We start from the raw sequence: 19,883 nt of genomic DNA on the forward strand, positions 1-19,883 counted from the left end.
CATTATGCAGAATGGCCCATTTCAGAATAATATATATTACATTATTGAGTTATAATTATTGATGCGTTAAAATGTACATTACTTTAATGCTGAAGCTGGAAAAGCTTAGCTTCGTTTTGAAAGTGTAATTATCCCCTTTTCATTTTCACCTTGTTAGCAAGTTGCTCGGTTGCATTTCTGAACTCAAGACTTGTTCAGAGATGTTAGTATTACAGGAAGTATCACAACTAACGCACAAACAACAACGATGAGAACAATCAAAAGAGGATGCTTCTTGATGTCCGTTGGACTCTTGCAGGTTTGCAGACAATTCTCATCTGGTGGGAAAGTAACACAGAAATTAATTTCCTCAGATAAACTCTTGAATTAAAATGCATTTAAAGAAATAGCAGTATCAGAAATGTTTATACCCTTTGTCGCCTCACCGTCCTCTTTCTTGCTACTTTGCTTCCTCTTTTCTGCCGTTGTCCGACTGTCCAGTAGTTGTTTACTCGGGTAGCTTGTGTTTTGTTTTTGATTGATTGTCTCATCTTTGAAGCTTGAAAACGTCTTCTCATGTTTGGCATCACCCTCCTCTTTCTTCATGTCTTTTCTCATCTGTCCTCCACTCTCTTGATTCTGTTCCAGCTGCCTGTTTTCTTTATCTCCAGCATCCACATCCTGTCGTTCTTTCCCTGAGGCTTTAAAGTGAAGAAAAAGTAATATATGAATTAATTATCTGTTGATATTACAGCCTTGAATGATTTCTTGATTTCATTTTGTGATCGTACCTCTGTACACGAGCAGATATGCACTGCTGGATCTGTTGAACAATCATTTTGAAGTGATTTGTTTGCACAGAAAAACAAAAAGTTGAGAACGTACAGTAGAAAAGTCCAGATCAATAATAGAATATATCTCAGACTTGAGATTGAACATTCATTCTTGACCTTGGAAACAGTAGTTGACAAAGCAAGGCCCATTTAGCAGCTGAAGCTTTGCTGATGAAGATGAATGAAGGCACAGCTACTAAATGGACCTTGTGTATGCTTGTCTATGTCAGACTTGATAAAGTGGAATTAATCAAACATACTTGTAAGTCCCGGTTTTTGCAAATGGTTGCTCTTCAACCTACATTCAACAAAGACAAGAAGACAAGAAGTGCATTCAACAAATAGCAATTTAAAGGGCCCATATTGTAAAAAGGGCGATTTTCATTTTTTAAAAGATTATTAAGTATGTTTAAGTGCTATATAAATACTGTGAAAGTATTGAAATGATCAGTTCATGGAGAAATACCCACAGCTCGTATTCAGAAACTGTGCCTTTGAAACAAGCTGTCAGGATTACTGTCCATTTGTGATGTCACAAATCAACAATATTTAGACCATTACACAGTTTTAAATGTTATCATTCAAAATGTGTCCCAGTTTATTTCTAGCAAAGAGAAAAGAGGCGAAACTCCGGTGTTTATTTGACAATAGCCGCTAGATGGCGCTGCGGTAGCGTTTTCACTATTTTGGACTGAAAACGCCAATGCGTCCAAAGCCATGAATGTACCAAGAGATGTCTGTAAAATGTCTGTATGCAGCTGTAATAATGGCTATATTGGCTGTAATTAATCGCTTGTATTATCTTATAATACACCCATTGGCTGTATGCTGTAAGCCTGTACCGTGGTGGATGTATTAATGTCTCTTTTCCCAAACAACCTGTTATTGGCTAGTAGCTAGTAGTGCTAGTAGCATGACATAAACAGAATTTAAGGGTCCTTGACATGAAAAAGTTTGAGATCTCTCAAAATCTGCGTGCTGGATTTTTCTAACTTCCATGTACTGTATGTCCATGCTCCTCTGGGATCCAGCCAGGCAAAAACGTTTAATAAAAAAGTAAGTAAGTAAGTAAATAGTTATAATAGTATCCATATTTATAATATTTGTATTGTTCAACACAGGACAATTTGGTAGAGATATTAAAATTATGACAATAGAATAGAAATAATTTAGTTTTACTTTTGTACGGCACTTTGTAGGCGGATGTTTTAACGCCGTCCGATAGTCGCTTTCAGTCCAAAATGGCGCTGACATTGCAATGGAACGAACAATTGACTTTCACTTCTTAGCAATATTCGTGCTTTGTTTCTGGTTGGAGTGACATCAGCTGGCAGGAAGTAAACATGGACCCAAGCTGTTGCCTAGCAACGCAACTCCGTTGACATGCGCTAAAACGAAACGTTTCAGACAGAGGGTAAATACGGGCATATTCAGGGAGACAGTATGAGGAAAAAGTTTTTTTTTTTTTTTTAACATTACAGCATGTAAACATGTTCAAGTAGAAACCCAAAATACAACCTGAAAATTAGCATGATATGGGACCTTTAATGTTTGATTTTTGTAGGGTCTGAATATATGCCATAACTATTGGATGTGTTAGATGAATCCTCACCTTGTTGACGTGAGCGTCATTAAACTCATACCAGGTTTTGTCCTCATTGAACAGGATGGTGGCTGTGTAGTGTCCACCTCGTAGACTGCCCATGTGATTCACCATCCCATACAGTTTGTACTTGTTGTTCTACAATGAAGAAGATGGTCACATATGTGAAGATACCTTTAAAGCAAACAAAAGGAACACCATTCAGAGTTACTTCCCCTTACCTTTCTCTGTAATGTACGCGGCACATCCACACAGCGGTCTGATTTGACATGTGACATGGTGTTGTAGTCAAAGTCAAATCTCTTGAGGAGTAGAGTCAAACTCTGAGGAAATTCCACCATCTCACATCGCTAAATAGCACAAGGAAGATTATAAAACACTTCCGTTTTTTGTTCAACGGACAGTATTGTCTAACAAATATGCAAAGTAATTGTAAAAGTTTAATTCCGGCATATAATCCGTTCAGGCTGCAGTTTGTGTTTGAAAACTCACACTGGTCGCCTCTGTTTTCTTTTTACATTCGTTGCAGTACACCATGTTGTCTCCACTGAATGATTTAGGCTGGAAAATCCTTTCAAAGCCTCTTTCCTGAAAAAACACAAATGTTGCAATGAATTTAAAAAACATTGCATTTAATTAATTAATTAATTTGTTTATTTACTCCGTCACCAGCATTCTGTTGCTATTGTATATAACATTGCTACGACAAGTACCGGTATCTTTTATCTACTCTCCAAATGCCCTTTATTAAAGTGTTATCTGTACGTCCTCCTTTCCTCCGCCAGGAGATTATGTATTCGGTTGTGTGTGTGCATCTCTGTGTCTGTCCATGGCTAATCTTGCATACTAATGGACCCTTCAGCCTAATATCTTTTTGTGCTCATTCTTGACTGTATGCTCAAGCACCTCCTCATGGTTGTGGTGATTCACACTTCTTGAAAACCTATTTTATTGACTGTTTTATACCGTCATTGACTGCTGACTCCTCACTACAAGAACAAGAGCCGCTCAGCCGTGATTCAGCATTTCAGAGAGGAAAACCGAGTGCAGAGCCCATGGATGTATAATAAGACCTGGATACGGCGCCGCCACTCAGCCTTGCTTCCAATTTTGCCAAGTGGCCACTTGTGGTATTGCAGTGTAAAAGCATTTTCCCCATTGAACACCATTATAAAGACGTTTGTTCTTATTATACATCCGTGGTAGAGCCAGCATATTTTAACATCCAACTCTGTGAATTAAGGGTTTACTTTGACTGAACCAGAGTTGGTGATTGTTGGAACAGTAGAAATACTAACCAAGACTGTTTTGGTGAATTTAATTTTGTTTCTGTCAAGTTTGAATGAAGTGTGTTTTACGATGAGTTAACGAGACAATTAAGCCAGTTCGGTAAACTTGAGAGTAATTTTCTGTTTAATAAGGAGAATAGGTGTAAGAATATATGCTTTCTTGACATTTTGTGAGTTTATTTAGTTTATTTATTATACTAAGAGAGCCAGTGGTTTGTGTTCATTCAATCAAACATTACAGCAGTGGTTGTTGCTGACACACCTGGTGGAGATCTGCGGAGAATGCACTTTTCTAGCTACATCTGTTATGTGATTGTTTATTTTTGTTACGTTCATTTATATCATTATACTACTGTAGCTGTCTGAGACTAATGTGTTGCTATAATGCGATATTCTATGTAACTGATTTGTGGGAATTTACTGTTATGTAGCCTATTTACTCTTTTGACTTTTACTCTTGAGGACTTTATGTGTATTGTTACAAGATTAATTACTGCGTTGTTCTTCTTATGGGGACTTAATGTAGTTCTTTCACTGATGACTCTTTTCTTGGCATAAAGGATAATGTAACGACTGACATACTTTTATATATCCAGCTTTCTTTTTACTGTACTAATATGTTAGTACCACTTTCTGACAAGACACCATATATAAAGGGTTTAGGCTGTAATTAATGGCTTTCTTAAGGATTAATAAAATATGTACTGATGCATTTACAGATCAGTTATTAGCCATATTAATAAGAACAACTTTAGGGCACACTAATGTAAGAAAGAACGGAACAGGAACTTCTTAACTTAAAAATGTAATAGCAACGTCTCACCCCCTATTAACTCTCCATATGACTCAGCACTTATTTTACAATACACTATTTACAATAAAACAAGAGGATGCTTACCACGCTGTAGGCTGTATCATGGGTATCTTTTAGTGACAGTGGAAGAGTCCAGAATGGATTCGTCTCTTCATTGATGCTGTGGCCTTTGGAGCATTTTATTATGTATGTCAGCTGTCCTTGGAAAACCTTGAGATAGAAATGTCACTTATAAACACAGCTGTCTGATTTGTTGGCCGGTAGATTCTGGTATGGATTTCACATGTGCTCACCTCAGAGGCCTGTGGGCTGACTTTATGTAAAATCAACTCCAGACATTCAGCAGCATCACGTTGTTGATGAACTGAAAATGATATGTTGAATCCAGTAAATAAACTCCACCGAAGCATTTCAGTGAATCTACAGCAGCTATGTGACTCTCCTCCCTGTTACTGGCCAACTTACCGTTCTCAATCTCCAAACTCTTTGTGATGTCTTCTGTTCCACATGTTGTTTCTTTCAAATCTTTAAAGACCTTTCTCAGCCTTTTATCTGTGATCTGTGATTCTGGATCCAACCTTTAAGGAAGAGGTTTATTGGTGAGTATTAACTGTCTGTTTTAACCTTTACATCATCAATGATTGGGTGTTCTTTAAAAAAAAAAAAGAATTGATTGATTGCAATATTAGGTGTTTGTGGTGAGAACAGTCCCATAAAGAGTGCTAAATGTAAATTTGGAAGCTTTGGACACCACAGCACATATATAAAACAATGTTTCCTGTTGATACTTGACATAATTGTCTCACTTATATTTTCTACAGATGAAAGCAGCTGTTTCAAACCTGTCATGGATCTCTGGTGTCATGAAGAGAACTTGCAGGACACTGTTGAGGTAACACGTGGCTCCCTGATTATGCAGACCAAAATGTGGCTGAGTGACTTAAAGCAAAGAAAAACACAGTGTCATTACATCATCTCCATTAACTTAGGTCCCATTGAGATACAATATCTCTCCTGCCAGGGAGTCCTGGTCAAGATGGCCAGCAAGCAAGAAAGTTTCACATGTGAGTACAAACAAGGACACATTACATCACAAAGAAAAAACAAGTACAAACAAGGACGGATAGCATTACAATGACAAACATAAAAAGCACAACAACCAACACAAAACATACAGGAATCTAAAATAATCAAAGTAAAATAATAGCACTTGTTAAAAGCAACTATGTTATTAAGTAAAAACAGATTTTAAAATGGGCAAAAATGAAAGCAATACTATAGATATTTCAAAACATATGTAAATAATATAATAATACAATTCCTTTTGTCAGCTATAAGTTTATTGTGTCTTTGTATGGACACTTATTGTGTTAAGTATCTATTAATCGAAAAAAAACAACTAAAAATAACGATCTAAATGCATAAAATGAGTCAATAAAAGTGCTAATTTTGGAGGATTTTTCCATAAAATTACATTGATTTTGATAGAAACCAAATAGTTATATATTTTGTTTGCATGATGGCTACGTATCATCATCAACCAGTGGCATTACTCCGGTGTCAGATATGTTGTGACACGTTATTAAATTAAATTAAATGGTTGGTCTCCAAAACCAATTCTACTGTTCATTTTGGGCCTTCTTTTGCTATATATATATATTTTTGTTTTCTATCCACCAGCTGTCCTGGAATCATTTTTTGTTCACCTGCATCTTTGTTACCTCTTTGCTTCTTAATCACTGGTGCTTTCACCTCTTCTGGGTATCGTTTTCTGAAGTTGTTCATCTTTCCTCTTGAATCTCCCCCTGAAGATAAAAAAAAGTGTTATTTTATCTTTATTTATTTAGGCGAAAAAAATCAGAAAGAAGAAAAGAAAATGTGGTGTTACCCTGTTAATTTTTTTCCTTTGACTTTTGCAGAGGAGATTGTTCACAACTTGTGTCACTGTCCGGACAGCAGCACTCAACGGACCAAGGTGAGACAGTCCTAAAGTCAGAGACACAGTGTAGAGCAGCTCTGAATGATGCAGTACAATTACATGCTTGTACTTGATTTGTTTTGCAACCATATCCATGTTCTATTTTTATTCTACTTACTGACAAAATGTAGTTTAACTACATTCAGGTACTGCAGTTTCTTCCCCTGATCAAAAATAATTTTTGTTTCGGTTCAGTCCAGAAGGAGAGGACTCTGACTGATGAGACTTAATTAGGGTGTGAACTGTGAATGAGAAAATGAAAGATGTGTGACAAACATTGTTGATTGACACATTCCATCATAATGACAGCATTCCTAGGCTTCTCAAGGAAGTGCAGAACAAAAAAACACCTGCTTGATGATAATAATAATGAAGCACATGTTCTGTGTTTCGTCTATTAAAATAACCGGTAAAACAACAAAACTTCCCTCAGTCCACAGAGTACATTTAGATAGCCTATAATAAAACATTCTGTATCACAAACAACAAAATGATCTTTCCCAATAAGAAGTAGCCCAAAGAGCCGCACCCAGAAGTGCTTGCAGATAACTTGCTTTATAATTTGGTTTTGTTTCATTTGGTTTTTGAATGTTCGATTTTATTATGAGTTATTATTATTTTATGAGTCTATCGCTTGAGATCATCAGGTAAAATTCATGAAGTGGCATTTTATCACTGAAACTTAACCTGTTTGTTATGAATTTGTATTCAGTTGGTTACTGCCGATTGGTGACTGAGTGCTTTCTTTAACAGCTGTTACCTGAACTTATAAGCATCAATTGCAAAAGTACTGAAAAGAAAAGAAGTTTCAGAAATTATTATTATTATTATTATTATTTTTATTATTATTATTATTATTTTTTTGTTTTGTAATCATTAGGCTGCCATTATAACAATAATAATAATAATAATAATAATAATAATTATTATTATTATCATCATTAGTAGTAGTAGTAGCGTTGTTATTATTATAATTAGTGTTATTATTAGTAGTAGCCTATTATTATTGGTAGTATTATGAGTTGTAGAAGCCAAAGTGTGTATTTATTATTATTATTATTATTATTATTATTATTATTATTATGAATAATAATAATAATTATTATTATTTGTTTAGGCTGCACATGTTCTTGTGGTTAGTAGGCTATCACTTCTGGTAATTTGGCACAGGGGTGTGGTTTCACTTATATTACCTGTTCACTGGGATCGCAGGAAAACTTACAAGTGTACTTGCTGTAAAAACTATTAAACTACTGAGAGTATACTTTAACGTGTACTTTCATAAACTAAAAAGTGGAATACAATTATAACTAACAGTATTTATACTTGTAGTATAGTTCATATTATAGTTGCAGGACAAAATACAACTTGGATGTAACGTAGTTATGTACTCAAAGTTTACTACTCTTACATTTAAAGTATACTTTTATAAATTAAAAAGTGGGCCAATTTAGTCCTAAAATGTATTGTACTACTAGTAAATTGATAGTCAGTGTCAGATTAAGGTGGGTATTAGTATACTTAATACATAAAGTACACTTGGGATTATACTTGGACTAAATTTACTTCATAAAATAAAATTGAACTATACTACTTTTTTGTAAGGTTAAAAAAAGTAAAACGGACATTTCTGCGACAGTTATTTAAGGGTAAACAAAGCTTGATGATTCAACACCTGTATTATTGTTTTGCATTGCATACTTCATAATATTCACCATTAATCAAGCTGTAAATGACAGATCACACCGATTACAGAAATTAAGAAAAACACAATAATTATCTGCACAGATTCAAAATAAAATGCTGCTTGGAATAACTTTCAAACAGCCGAACTGAGGATACTTTAGTTGTAAAGCTTTTAGAGGAAGAATCTGGTACTCACTGACAGCTGGCCTTCACATAATGACATCAGTAGCGTTTAGTGGAGGGTGTGGCTTCTTCTCAACCGACAGCCTACGTCGCATTATGAGCCAATTGATTTATAGGGAATATTAAAGTAGGCTACTTTTATTTTAGAAGCCAATCATTTTTAATTATTATTTTTTTTTTTTGTATTTCGGAATTAAAGAAAGCGTCTTGTAATTTTGATAAAACAGAAAAGAAAATTGTATGTAACCCTGTGAAGTTTTTTTTTAATGATATCAAGAATATTATCTTTGTTGTTTTTTTTGTTTCTACTGACACAATCTACATTCAGATAGCAGTGCTGATCTTTTTTTTTTTCAGTTCAGTGTTTCTCATGAAATCACATTGTGTATCCTTGTCATGGTCATAATTCATTTCACAGAAGGAAATGACTTGTTACTTTGTTGCTGTTACTAATTATAGAAGATTTAATCAGGGTGTTGACTGTGAATCTGACTGACATATCAAAAGCATTCATTTGTTGGCACACTACGGTGTCTAGAGGAATTTTCTTCTCAAGGAAGAGTACAATAAAAATAGCAGCTGCTTGACGGTAATAATTCAGCACAATTAACCGGTAACACTACAAAACTTCCCTCAGTCAAAACAGGTTTTCAGTCCTTTCGTTTTAGAGACTCTCGGTGTAATTTTATCCAGCAAACTCACTGAAAAGAAAAAATAAATAAATAAACAGAAGAATATTAAGTTCAGATCTTTAAATTTACCATAGCTACATCTAGTTTTACCCATATTGTAATGTTAATAACATTATCTCATCAACTTCTTCTTATATAAAAGAAATTGTCTGATTGTGGACCCACAACAAAAATCAGTGTAGCCCACTAAATTGTAAATGTAGATAAATATTTTCAGAAACGTTATTATAGAAAAGTCCGGCGGTAGGGGCTTTTTAAAATTGAATTATGTTTGGGTGATATTTGGGCAAAGGCAAGAGCTGAGGGAGGCAGCTAAAGGTTTGCAAAGCTGGTTTCAAAGCAGCTGTCAGTCAGCCAACAGGTGACTCATCAAAGACCGTGTTCAAACCTGGTATTAACATGCGTCCTGAGTGATTGGATCACAAACCTGCAGTACGCAGAATATGTTTTGGCATCATTGGGCAAAAATTCCCCAATAACATTTCAGCATATTGTAATTCAAGTGTTCTGAGAGAAAACTAGACTTCTGCACCTCCTCATGGCTCTGTTTTCAGGCTTTAAAAAATCTAGCCCGTGACTGGAGACTTTGACCAATCACAGGTCATTTCAGAGAGAGAGTGTTCCTATTGGCTGTTCATTCAACGGAGGTAGCTGTCAATCACTCGCAAACTCAGACCAACCGGTCAAACTAGGCAGCGCTGATCAAATATGAATCAATATTATGTTACGTTAATGCCTATTTCTCGCCTTCAAATGTTTTCAGAAACATCTTGGAGTGTGCTGTTTAGCTTTAAAATGAGAAAGTGAGTGATTGACAGCTGCTCAGAGACGGCTGGGTCCAGCTCAGCTCTGATTGGTTGTTTTCCTCCGGTCTGTGAAATCTTGCAGATGCCATTAGGAGCACCGGAGGACACAGAGGCACGAGATTTCTTTTACAGATTACCTGCCTCATGAACTACTGTCAGGATATAGTGACAGTTTTATAAAAATAACTTTTTTTTAATCATATTTGCGCCAATTCTACCTACTGCAGCTTTAAGTATTTTTGTCTCTGTATACATAGATGGAAAATACGAAAAATAATTACATGAAACGACCAAAGAGCCTGAAACCCTACCAAACCCTTTATCATGATAATATCATCATATTTATTTACCATAGGGGCGCCTATGTTTTCAGCCTTACAAATAAAGACAGATGACATCCATGAGGACAATATACATTTTATTTGTTTTTACACTTCAATATTTTATTTTTGAGCTGGTAATATAATATTGGTATTATTGCAGAGGTGTAGTCTTGAGTCTCATGCTTCGCCTCCGGGCAGCATCAGCAGCGTGTGGATGGTGGACATGTGTCGGATCCCATAGGATAACAGCAGGGAGGACTCTTCCAGCGGCTTGGTCCGGAACACCATCCGGATGTCATCACCTAAACACAAATAAATACACTTGTTTACCATAGACGCACATTTTCACAGAAGATATCACGCCAAAATGTAGGCATAGAATTATGATGTCCATGATGATTTGGTGCAGAACCATAACCAAATATTTGTTGGTAAAAAATTACTTTTCATCATAAAAACACAATGCAATTCTCAATGTTTTAGACTATAGACTCAAATATCTGAATACACAACATAAAATTGCTGTATTGCCACAAAAACAAGAAAGAGTAAAAAACTCAAAACATTTTTATTTTAATATTTTAATAAATGGTAATCTATACAAAATGGATTAATTGCAATAGATGCAAGAATAAAAAAAATATTTAGAAGAAAAATAAATGAAAATTGAATGCAGATGTATTTAACTCTGCATTTATCTACACATGCAAACAAGATAAATAAGGGTTTAAAATAAATCAACAAGCACAAAACTATACCTATATAAAAAAAAGTGGAATTCTGTTCCCAGCCTAATAATAATAATAATAATAATAATAATATATATGAATAATAATAGTAATAATAATCCTGATTATAATAATGATACTAATAACAATAAGTATAATAATAACAACAACAATAAGTATAATAATAATAATAATAATAATAATAAAGGTTTCAAGACAATACTATATGAATGTCAAATGTTGTATGTTGTAATATTGTGGTAATCCATTATTTTTAATAATTGTTTTTAAAACATTACCTGCCTCTGACAAAAGTATATTTATATAATATAAAAATAAAATTGCCTATAGGCCTATGATACATAATACATTTATTTAATTATTATTATTATTATTATTATTATTATTATTTATTTTGCACAACCTAATATATTAAACAAACATTAACAAAAAAATAAATAATATACAGTGCAGGGAGAGGCAGAAAACCCACTGTGCTTATTTAAAGGCTCCACCTGGAGACAAGATTAATCTACAGAAATAATATGACTACAGTACATAATAGTGATGACAAACAATTAGAACATATATAATAATAACAATATATCAAAAAAGAAATAATGAATAAACGTAGCCTACCTAGCCTTAGTTCTCTAGTAATTTTCTCTTTCAGCTGCAGTACAGTGATCCTCCTCATCTCCTCTTCATCATCACACAGGTCGATGATCTTCTCGTCTCCTCTTGGTCCGTTGACTTTAAGCTGGATTCCCATTTTACTGCTGAGTCTGTTCTGTTCACTGTGAAGGTGAAGTGATCCTAATGTAGTCTACTTGATAGGTTATCAGCTTTTATAGGAGAAGAAAAGGGTGGTGTCTTCAAATCACATGACTTCAAGGAAAAGAAGAGCAGGTTACCTGGCTCACACAGACACAGTCATTGTTTCACAGGAGAGTGTGAATGCAACATGGGAAACAAACTGTCAGCTAGACGAGAGAAGAGACGACTGAGAAGAATGGATTTATATAAAACCATCATGGATGACCGTTTGACTCCTAAAGAGGAGACACCTCATAACGAAAGATTAGTAGGCTATGAAGAAGATGAGTTGACCTCTGAAGAAAGCAGCTGGATCACTGTGGAAGAGGAGAAGTGTTATGACCCTGAAGACACCACTCTGACGTTTGTAGAGGGAGATGATGTTTTAGACTGTAAGTAGGGGAGACCGGGGGAAATTGTAACAATTTGTGGTTTTGATGTAATTACTCAAAAACCTCTTGAACTATTTGGATACAGTTTTTATTTATGTAACTAGTATTACTGTTCTTCTTGTCAACAGTCATCAAATGTTTTTAAAGCAGCAATTTGTTTTGAATCTTTGCAAATAATTATCGTGTTTGTCTTATTTTCTGTAATCGGTGTGAACTGTAATTCACAGCTTGGATTAAAATGGTGAATATTATGAGGTACGCAATGCAAAACAATAATACAGGTGTTGTGCCGAATCATCGAGCTTTGTTTCCTCTTAAATGCGCACAAGCCAAACTAGCTTTTTTATCCTTACAAAAAAGAAGTATAGTTCAAGTTTATTTTATGAAGTAAATTTAAGTATAGTTCAAGTATAATCCCAAGTGTACTTTATGTAATAAGGAAACTAATATTAATTTAGTAGTAGTATACTTTTCAGTGTACTACTTCAATACTTCTTGGGACTAAATTGGCCACTTTTTAATTTATAAAAGTATACTTTAAATGTAAGAGTAGTAAACTTTGAGTACACAACTAGTTTATATCGAAGTTGTATTTTGTACTGCAACTATACTATGAACTATACTACAGTACAAGTGAACTTATAGGTATACTGTTAGTTATATACTTGTAGCCCACTTAAATACTTATACTTTTCTGTAAACTTTTCAGTATAAGCCAAGTATACTTAGACTTTTCTGTAAACTTGTCGGTATACGTCAAGTATTCTTAAGTATAATTTTGTTAAGGTCATCTCTGATAAGTACATAAAAAGTAAACTGAAAGCATACGCTCTTATTTTAGGTTTAAAAGAAGTATACTAATAGCATACTTTAATAAACATGACTTTGAGAGAGCCAGAAACTTACTAGGCAATGGAAATAACATATTGGGATTCTGAATTTGGGCGGTGTTCCTCTTTGTTGTGACACTATCGTGGTGACAAAATCTGTGCACAGACAGACACTTGGCAAAGTACTCAAACCTCCTCTGTGGTAATCCCCGCTACAGTAGATGTCTCCAGGACCACATTTCACCATGATGACTCACTCACACTCACAAGGTGAAAACAATACCAGCGTTGCGGCTGGTAGCCTAATTACCCCATGGAGTTTCTATTTTTACCAAAGTTAAATTTAAAGTTCTTAATTATAGCTTATAGCCTGTAACACTGAACATCTTTTCATCTGTCTTCATGTGCTTGTGTGTGTCTCATAGTTTTGTACGAAGACTTCAAGTCTCTCAGAGCAAAGATGTCCTGTGGTCACGCCGTCACTCCGATGTCTCTCACTAACTGGTGCAACCGTTTGCTGGACGAGGTAGCGTTGTTTACATCACCTTTATCATGAAATTCAAAGATGTTTAGTGATTAAACTTCTCTGACAAAATGCATAGCGTCAGCGTGTGTAATGAAATACTAATTTATAGAAAAAATATAGATTTAATAGTAAAAAAAGACATAATGTGACTGATAGAAGGAACAAATTGAATGAAGAAATTGATATTGATTAAAGGAACAGTGTGTAACATTTTGAGGGATCTATTTGCACAAACTATGTTTTCATTAGTGTATAATCACCTGAAACTAAGAATTGTGTTTTTGTTAGCTTAGAATGAGCCCTTCATGTCTACATAGCGGGTCCTCTTTACGGAGTCCGCCGTGTTGCTCTGCCATGTTTCTACAGTAGCCCAGAACGGACAAACCAAACACTGGCTCTAGAGAGAGCCTTTTGCATTTTTACATTACCTGAAGGCCACCGTAGTTCCCCGACATGCTTGTGAATCTGTGGTAACGTGAGCTGCAGAGTGTAAAACCGGTACCACTGTCTGATTTCCGTTGCTCCTAAAGTAGTGTTATTATGGTAAGGATGGCCTCTGAGCGAGGCGAACGGCGTTACCACGGTTTTGCACTCAGCAGCTCGAATTTACCGCAGTCTTGGAAAGGGAGGAGAGAGCAGAGGGGTACTTAGTTGGTTGCAATCTGCAACCACACCACTAGATGTCGCCAGATCCTACACACTGTACCTTTAATAACAGTAACAGATTTCCAGATGCTTATGAATTTGCCAATTTCACTCTTTTCTTTATAATATTTAAGGGTCGCTGCAAATTTGTGTGTGGCCAAACTGGCTGTGATGTTGAGTGGCCCTTCGAGGAAGTTCGTAAAATGGCTCTTCTGACCCCCGAAGAAATCGAGTATTTTGAGAAGATACTGTTCAGTAACGCTGCCAAGGATTACTTGGATGTCAAAGCAGTAAGTAACTCAATTACACCATTTACAAACTGTATCTGAAATCATATTTACATTTTAAAAACAAATGCAAATACAAGGATGAACTTTAAAAAATATCTCATTCTCTTACTTCACGTAACAGTGTCCTGGTTGCAAGTCTCATGTGGTGAGAAGCAACCTCCATAATGTGTGTGTCGAATGCACAGTGTGCACAACTAAGAGAGGAAGGATTTATAGGTTCTGCTGGCATTGTTTGAAGAGATGGACAGGCCCCGCTCGTTCAGACCACTGTGAAAATGATGAGTGCCAAAGCCCACTGAAGATATTGAAGAGCTGCCCTGATATCACCTTCGAGGATGTGGAGGGGGTCACTGGCTGTCCCTCCATCCGTGCCTGCCCCACCTGTGGTTTGCTGGTGGAGCATAACAAAACTCAATGTAAAACCATGATCTGCCTTCGGTGTAAAGTGAAGTTCTGTTTTGTGTGCCTGAAGCTCAGCGAAGAGTGTCGTTCATATTACGAACTTTGCTCCAGTGGTGTAGCACCGAGACAGAAATCTATACCTGTGAGGCAGAGGACATCTGTTAATGTAAAACTGTGATCTCAAGACAATACAAATACACCTTTTTATTTTATGTTTTTAAAAAGTTCTTCATAATCATCATATCTGTTATTTCTCAGACAGGAACTCGACCACATACCTGCTTTCAATAACAGTTAGACTCTAGAGCCTAAGATCTGAATTGTACTTGTACTAAAATATCACACCACATGAGAATCACTTCCTTCTTTCCACATTTGAGACATTTACATACACAATTTCTACTTCAAACTCCAAATTGTGGTTATAAAGAGGACCTATTATGCTTTTGTGCCTTTTCCCTTCCCTTTAGTGTGTTATATAGTTGTTTGTGCATGTACAAGGTCTGCAAAGTTAAATAGCCCGAAGTCCACGCCAAATGGAGTTACTCTCCCCCACAGAAACAGAAACGTGGTGATGTCACCAAGTAACACATTTGCATAATACCTGCCTAGCAACTAGTTAGGCACGCCCTCAAACAACGCTAGTTAGAGCGGAGCTAGAGCGGAGTCCGAAGAGTTTGGTTCGGTTGACCAATCACAACAGAGTCGGCCAGCTGAGAAATTAAGCTAAAATATCCCGGATAAGGGAGCTGTCATCTTTAGATTTTGACATCATTTGGAAGCAACACAATGTAAATAGTCGCTACTTAAATGTTGTGAGGTATGGTAATTTCAACTGTTTTATGTACTTTTGGGTAGTTTAATGTATAACAGGGCGTCATATTTTATAAACTGATCAGATGTTTTGTATATAAAATCCTAATCTCAAAACTAACCAGTAACTATAGCTGTCAAATAAATGTAGTTAAGGCACAACTACAATTTTCCCCTCTCAAATGTATAAAGTAGCAGAATGTGGAAATAGTACCCAAAAGTACAGTACTTGAGTTAACTGTACTGAGTTACTTCTCACCACTAACCATTGGTGAAACTTTACTACTAGTAAAAGTAGAAATACCACAGTCTGAAAATACTCCATTACAAGTAAAAGTCCCAAATTCAAAATATTTGGTAAAAGTACAGAAGTATTATCAGCAAAATGTACATAAAGTATCAAAAGTAAAAGTACTCATTATGCAGAACTGATCCTTTCACAGTGTTATATTATTATAGAATAGGATATTATTCTGTTTTTATCACTAACAAGTACATGTAAGAGCATTTTAATGTTGTAGTTCCTCAACGTGGAGACAATTGTAGATACTTTGTATACTACTGGGTAGACTATAGTAAGTATAGTAAACCTTACCAAAAAGAAGTTTATTCAAGTGTGCTATTAGTATAGTTCTTTTAAACTTAAAATAAGAGAGTATACTTTCAGTTTACTTTTTATGTACTTATCAGAGATATACTTAACAAAAGTATACATACTTGGCTCATACTGACAAGTATACAGAAAAGTCTAAGTATACTTGGCTTATAGGCCTACTTGTACTTCTTATCTTTTGATTGAGATATACTTAATAAAAGTATAATTAAGTATTCTTGCCTTATAGGCCAACAGAAAGGTATACCTGGCTTGTAGTTGTGCTTACCTTTTGATAGAGATGTTTTTTTTTATGTCATATCATTTAAGAATATCATGTGTTTTTTATGTAAAAAGGTACTATACATGTCAATTAAATGTAGTTGAGTAAAAAGTAAATTTTTTCCCTCTGAGATGCAGTGGAGTAGAAGTATGAAGTAGCAGAAAATGGAACTAACTCAATTAAAGTATGTCAAAATTCTACTTAAGTGTACAGTACTAGAGTAAATGTTCTTAGTTACATTCCACCACTGCCACCGACAAATAAATAGTGGAGAAAAGCTGGTTATAGATGTACAAAAATACTTTAAATTACCTCAGACAAAGAGGTCAGTATACAGCAACAGCTCTACTGGTTTATAATGAAGAGAGAGAAAGCCGTTATCTGAATAAATGTATTATTGACAAAAACTTAAATCTGGATTATGTGTCATTCAAACTGACTACCATTACTTGATACACTTAACTTGTGAAACGACATCATGGGGTCATGGAGGTGGTGCTGCTCTTATTCACGGTACCATTTCCATTTAACCTCATTTGAACGTTTCACTTTTAAACTCGTACCCAATGGAGCCACCTTCTGGTCATTGCTCTTATTTGTAGTCCTTTTGATCCAAATCCACCCTTCAATCCTTCTCCTTGGTGATGTTAGCATTCACTTTGACTGATCTGAGTGCAAAACAGCTTCTAGATTTAACTTAATTTCACACAATACATCCACTTACTCATTCACAACTGCGCTTACATCTGGTTGACAAGGAGAGAAAAAAACAAAAGTATGGAAATTGTGTCTCTTTTTAAAAACCTACTCTGGATATATCGGTTCTCTATAACACACCAGCAGTCCGAGTGCCCTAACAGTTATCTCAAGTGCCACTCTGCTGTGATTTTAGTGTAAAATAAACCCCTCAACCTAATCCTGTGTCGAACCTGCATTTGATTTCATTAGCCCACAGTGCTTCCTGAGGATGATCAATGCATTGCAATTCAGAGTAGCTGCCAGTCCAGTGTTTGTGATAGGATTGATAATTGACTTTTAATTGTCGATCGCCCCCCCGCCCTGGTGCCCCCCATGTTTGCTGCAAAAGTGCCTTCTTGGATGTCCCTATGGTAGATAAAATGTGTTAAAGCTACCCTCTAGAGTGCCCCTAGAATGGAGGAAATGCGATACAGTGCAATATAGGCTGCTCCAATAGAAAGGTAGTTGGCCTCTAAATGGTTAAATAGTGTTATTATTATTAGTAGTTATATAGTTTAGTGGTTTAAACATGTCATATAATAAAACATTTCTAATCTTAAATGTACAATTGATCAAATTCAGTCACTAGGTGTCGCATTCTTCCTCCCCCGTTCCATTGCATTTACTTCACAACAAGTCATTGCCAGGCACTTACCGTCACTCTACGCCATTTATCCGTTTTTTCCACACTAACTGACGACCCAGAGATACCACGAGATACCAACGTCGTTTTACTATTGGCTCACAAACCTTGTTAAAAGTAGGAACCAAACGTCAGATATCTTCCTTAGAGATAAACAAAACATTCATTTTGGAACCGCCAACATTTCTTAAATGATGAATTCACAATCATAATAATTTTTTTCAGGAAAAGACATACTTTTATTTTGCACCTTTCAAAAGGCTCTGTGAATGTATTATTTATTTATTTTTAAATATTCTTCTACATGAAAATGTTATCAATAAGACCTTTAACCAGGTTTTGTGTTTCTGTTTCAGCATAACAATAAAACATCACACCTTCTTGTCATGTGCAATTTAAAGTCCAACCAGAAGAAAGCAGAGTAAGGCCACTAGTAAAAAAAAATCTATTGGAGTTGCAGCATGAGTATTTATCACATTTTGTATATATCAACAATTGTTAAGAGTTTACAGAGTAATATAGTTATTTAGTTTTGAACAGATTAACAATACACATACATAACCAAACTAACAAATACAGGAAGAGACAGAAACCCCACTGGTCTTATGTGAAACATCCACCAAAATGATGTTAAAAATGTCACAATGTTATAGAGAACACAAGATTAATATGCAGAAAAGAATATAACTTAATAGTGATTACAAACAATTAGAACAATAGACCTATATATAATAACAAACAACAATAATAACAATTAATATATCAAGAAAGGCAGGAAATGTGATTGTGTGATGTGTTAGGACACTGTTACGTGAAGTAAGACAATGAGATGCTCGGTTTCATCATTGTATTTTCACGCACAACTATTTGTTTTTAAAATGAAAACATGAAGAAGCAGTTTAGGATGATGGAAAAGGAAGGATTTCACCTTTTAAAATTATTTTCAGGTGCTGGACAGAGACAGGCAAAAAACAACAATGAAAACAAAAGGAATATCAGAAACACTGTAGAACTTTAAATACATTTTTCTTAATTAAATGATGAACTCCAACAAAGTTTTGTCACTGTTTTTAGGAAACATTAAGTGTTGCAGATATGAATTTGTATTCAGTTGGTTAGTGCCGATTGGTGACTGAGTGCTTTATTTAACAGCTGTTACCTGAACTTATAAGCATCAATTGCAAAAGTACTGAAAATAGTGATGGCGTAAAAAGAAAAGAGGTTTCAGAAATTATTATTATTATTTTAATTTTAATTTTAATTTTATTATTATTATTTTGTTTTTTATTATTATTATTATTATTATCATTATTATTATTATTATTATTATTATTATTATTATTATTATTATTATTATTATTATTATTATTATTATCATCATTAGTAGTAGTAGTAGCGTTGTTGTTATTATAATTAGTGTTATTATTATTAGTAGCCTATTATTATTGGTAGTGTTATGAGTTGTAGAAGCCAAAGTGTGTATTTATTATTATTATTATTATTATTATTATTATTATTATTATTATTATTACTATTTGTTTAGGCTGCACATGTTCTTGTGGTTAGTAGGCTATCACTTCTGGTAATTTGGCACAAGGGTGTGGTTTCACTTATATTACCTGTTCACTGGGATCGCAGGAAAACTTACAAGTGTACTTGCTGTAAAAACTATTAAACTACTGAGAGTATACTTTAACGTGTACTTTCATAAACTAAAAAGTGGGCTACAAGTATAACTAACAGTATACCTATAAGTTCATTTGTAGTATGGTTCATATTATAGTTGCAGGACAAAATACAACTTGGAAGTAACGTAGTTATGTACTCAAAGTTTACTACTCTCACATTTAAAGTATACTTTTATAAATTAAAAAGTGGGCCAATTTAGTCCCAAGATGTATTGTACTACTAGTAAATTGATAGTCAGTGTCAGATTAAGGTGGTCAGGGGCCCCTAGGCTGCTGTTTGTGTGGGGCCCCCTTCTCATCATGCCATGTGT

The 19,883-nt window shown here is 34.9% G+C and overlaps 2 protein-coding genes across 3 annotated transcripts; one reads left to right on the forward strand and one right to left on the reverse strand.

The window, feature by feature from the left end:
• Positions 1–117: 117 nt before the first annotated feature.
• LOC119481545 (ubiquitin carboxyl-terminal hydrolase 47-like) lies at positions 118–9,645 on the reverse strand. Of its 2 annotated transcripts, none has more exons than XM_037758617.1 (15): positions 9,590–9,645; positions 6,615–6,738; positions 6,407–6,504; positions 6,240–6,323; positions 5,361–5,457; positions 4,984–5,096; positions 4,812–4,882; positions 4,603–4,728; positions 2,908–3,003; positions 2,637–2,765; positions 2,425–2,553; positions 1,073–1,110; positions 771–802; positions 426–680; positions 118–317 (listed from the first exon to the last, which is right to left on the reverse strand). In XM_037758617.1, the coding sequence occupies exons 4-15, from the start codon at positions 6,301–6,303 to the stop codon at positions 184–186; spliced, it is 1,284 nt and encodes a 427-aa protein (XP_037614545.1). In that variant the 5' UTR covers positions 6,304–6,323; positions 6,407–6,504; positions 6,615–6,738; positions 9,590–9,645; the 3' UTR covers positions 118–183. The 2 variants fall into 2 exon arrangements, with proteins under 2 accessions (XP_037614545.1, XP_037614543.1); XM_037758615.1 differs by having other exon boundaries at positions 411–680.
• Positions 9,646–11,864: 2,219 nt separating this feature from the next.
• LOC119481993 (probable E3 ubiquitin-protein ligase RNF144A-A) lies at positions 11,865–15,108 on the forward strand. The gene is made up of 4 exons (XM_037759350.1): positions 11,865–12,122; positions 13,378–13,478; positions 14,258–14,413; positions 14,535–15,108. Exons 1-4 carry the CDS (start codon positions 11,879–11,881, stop codon positions 14,991–14,993), a joined length of 960 nt encoding a protein of 319 aa, XP_037615278.1. The 5' UTR covers positions 11,865–11,878; the 3' UTR covers positions 14,994–15,108.
• The last annotated feature ends 4,775 nt before the right edge of the window (positions 15,109–19,883 follow it).

Source organism: Sebastes umbrosus, chromosome 22 (assembly GCF_015220745.1).
Source record: "Sebastes umbrosus isolate fSebUmb1 chromosome 22, fSebUmb1.pri, whole genome shotgun sequence".
NCBI lineage: Eukaryota > Metazoa > Chordata > Actinopteri > Perciformes > Sebastidae > Sebastes > Sebastes umbrosus.

Excerpts from the sequence above, each read along its gene's own strand:
- LOC119481545 (XM_037758615.1), bottom strand. The coding sequence starts at position 6,303 with ATGAACAACTTCAGAAAACGATACCCAGAAGAGGTGAAAGCACCAGTG. Across the intron at positions 3,004-4,602 it reads ATGATACAGCCTACAGCGTG|GAAAGAGGCTTTGAAAGGAT; the intron begins GTAAGCATCCTC and ends GTGTTTTTTCAG. Across the intron at positions 1,111-2,424 it reads ATGACGCTCACGTCAACAAG|GTTGAAGAGCAACCATTTGC; the intron begins GTGAGGATTCAT and ends TGTTGAATGTAG.
- LOC119481993 (XM_037759350.1), top strand. The coding sequence starts at position 11,879 with ATGGGAAACAAACTGTCAGCTAGACGAGAGAAGAGACGACTGAGAAGA. Across the intron at positions 13,479-14,257 it reads GCAACCGTTTGCTGGACGAG|GGTCGCTGCAAATTTGTGTG; the intron begins GTAGCGTTGTTT and ends ATAATATTTAAG. Across the intron at positions 14,414-14,534 it reads ATTACTTGGATGTCAAAGCA|TGTCCTGGTTGCAAGTCTCA; the intron begins GTAAGTAACTCA and ends TTCACGTAACAG.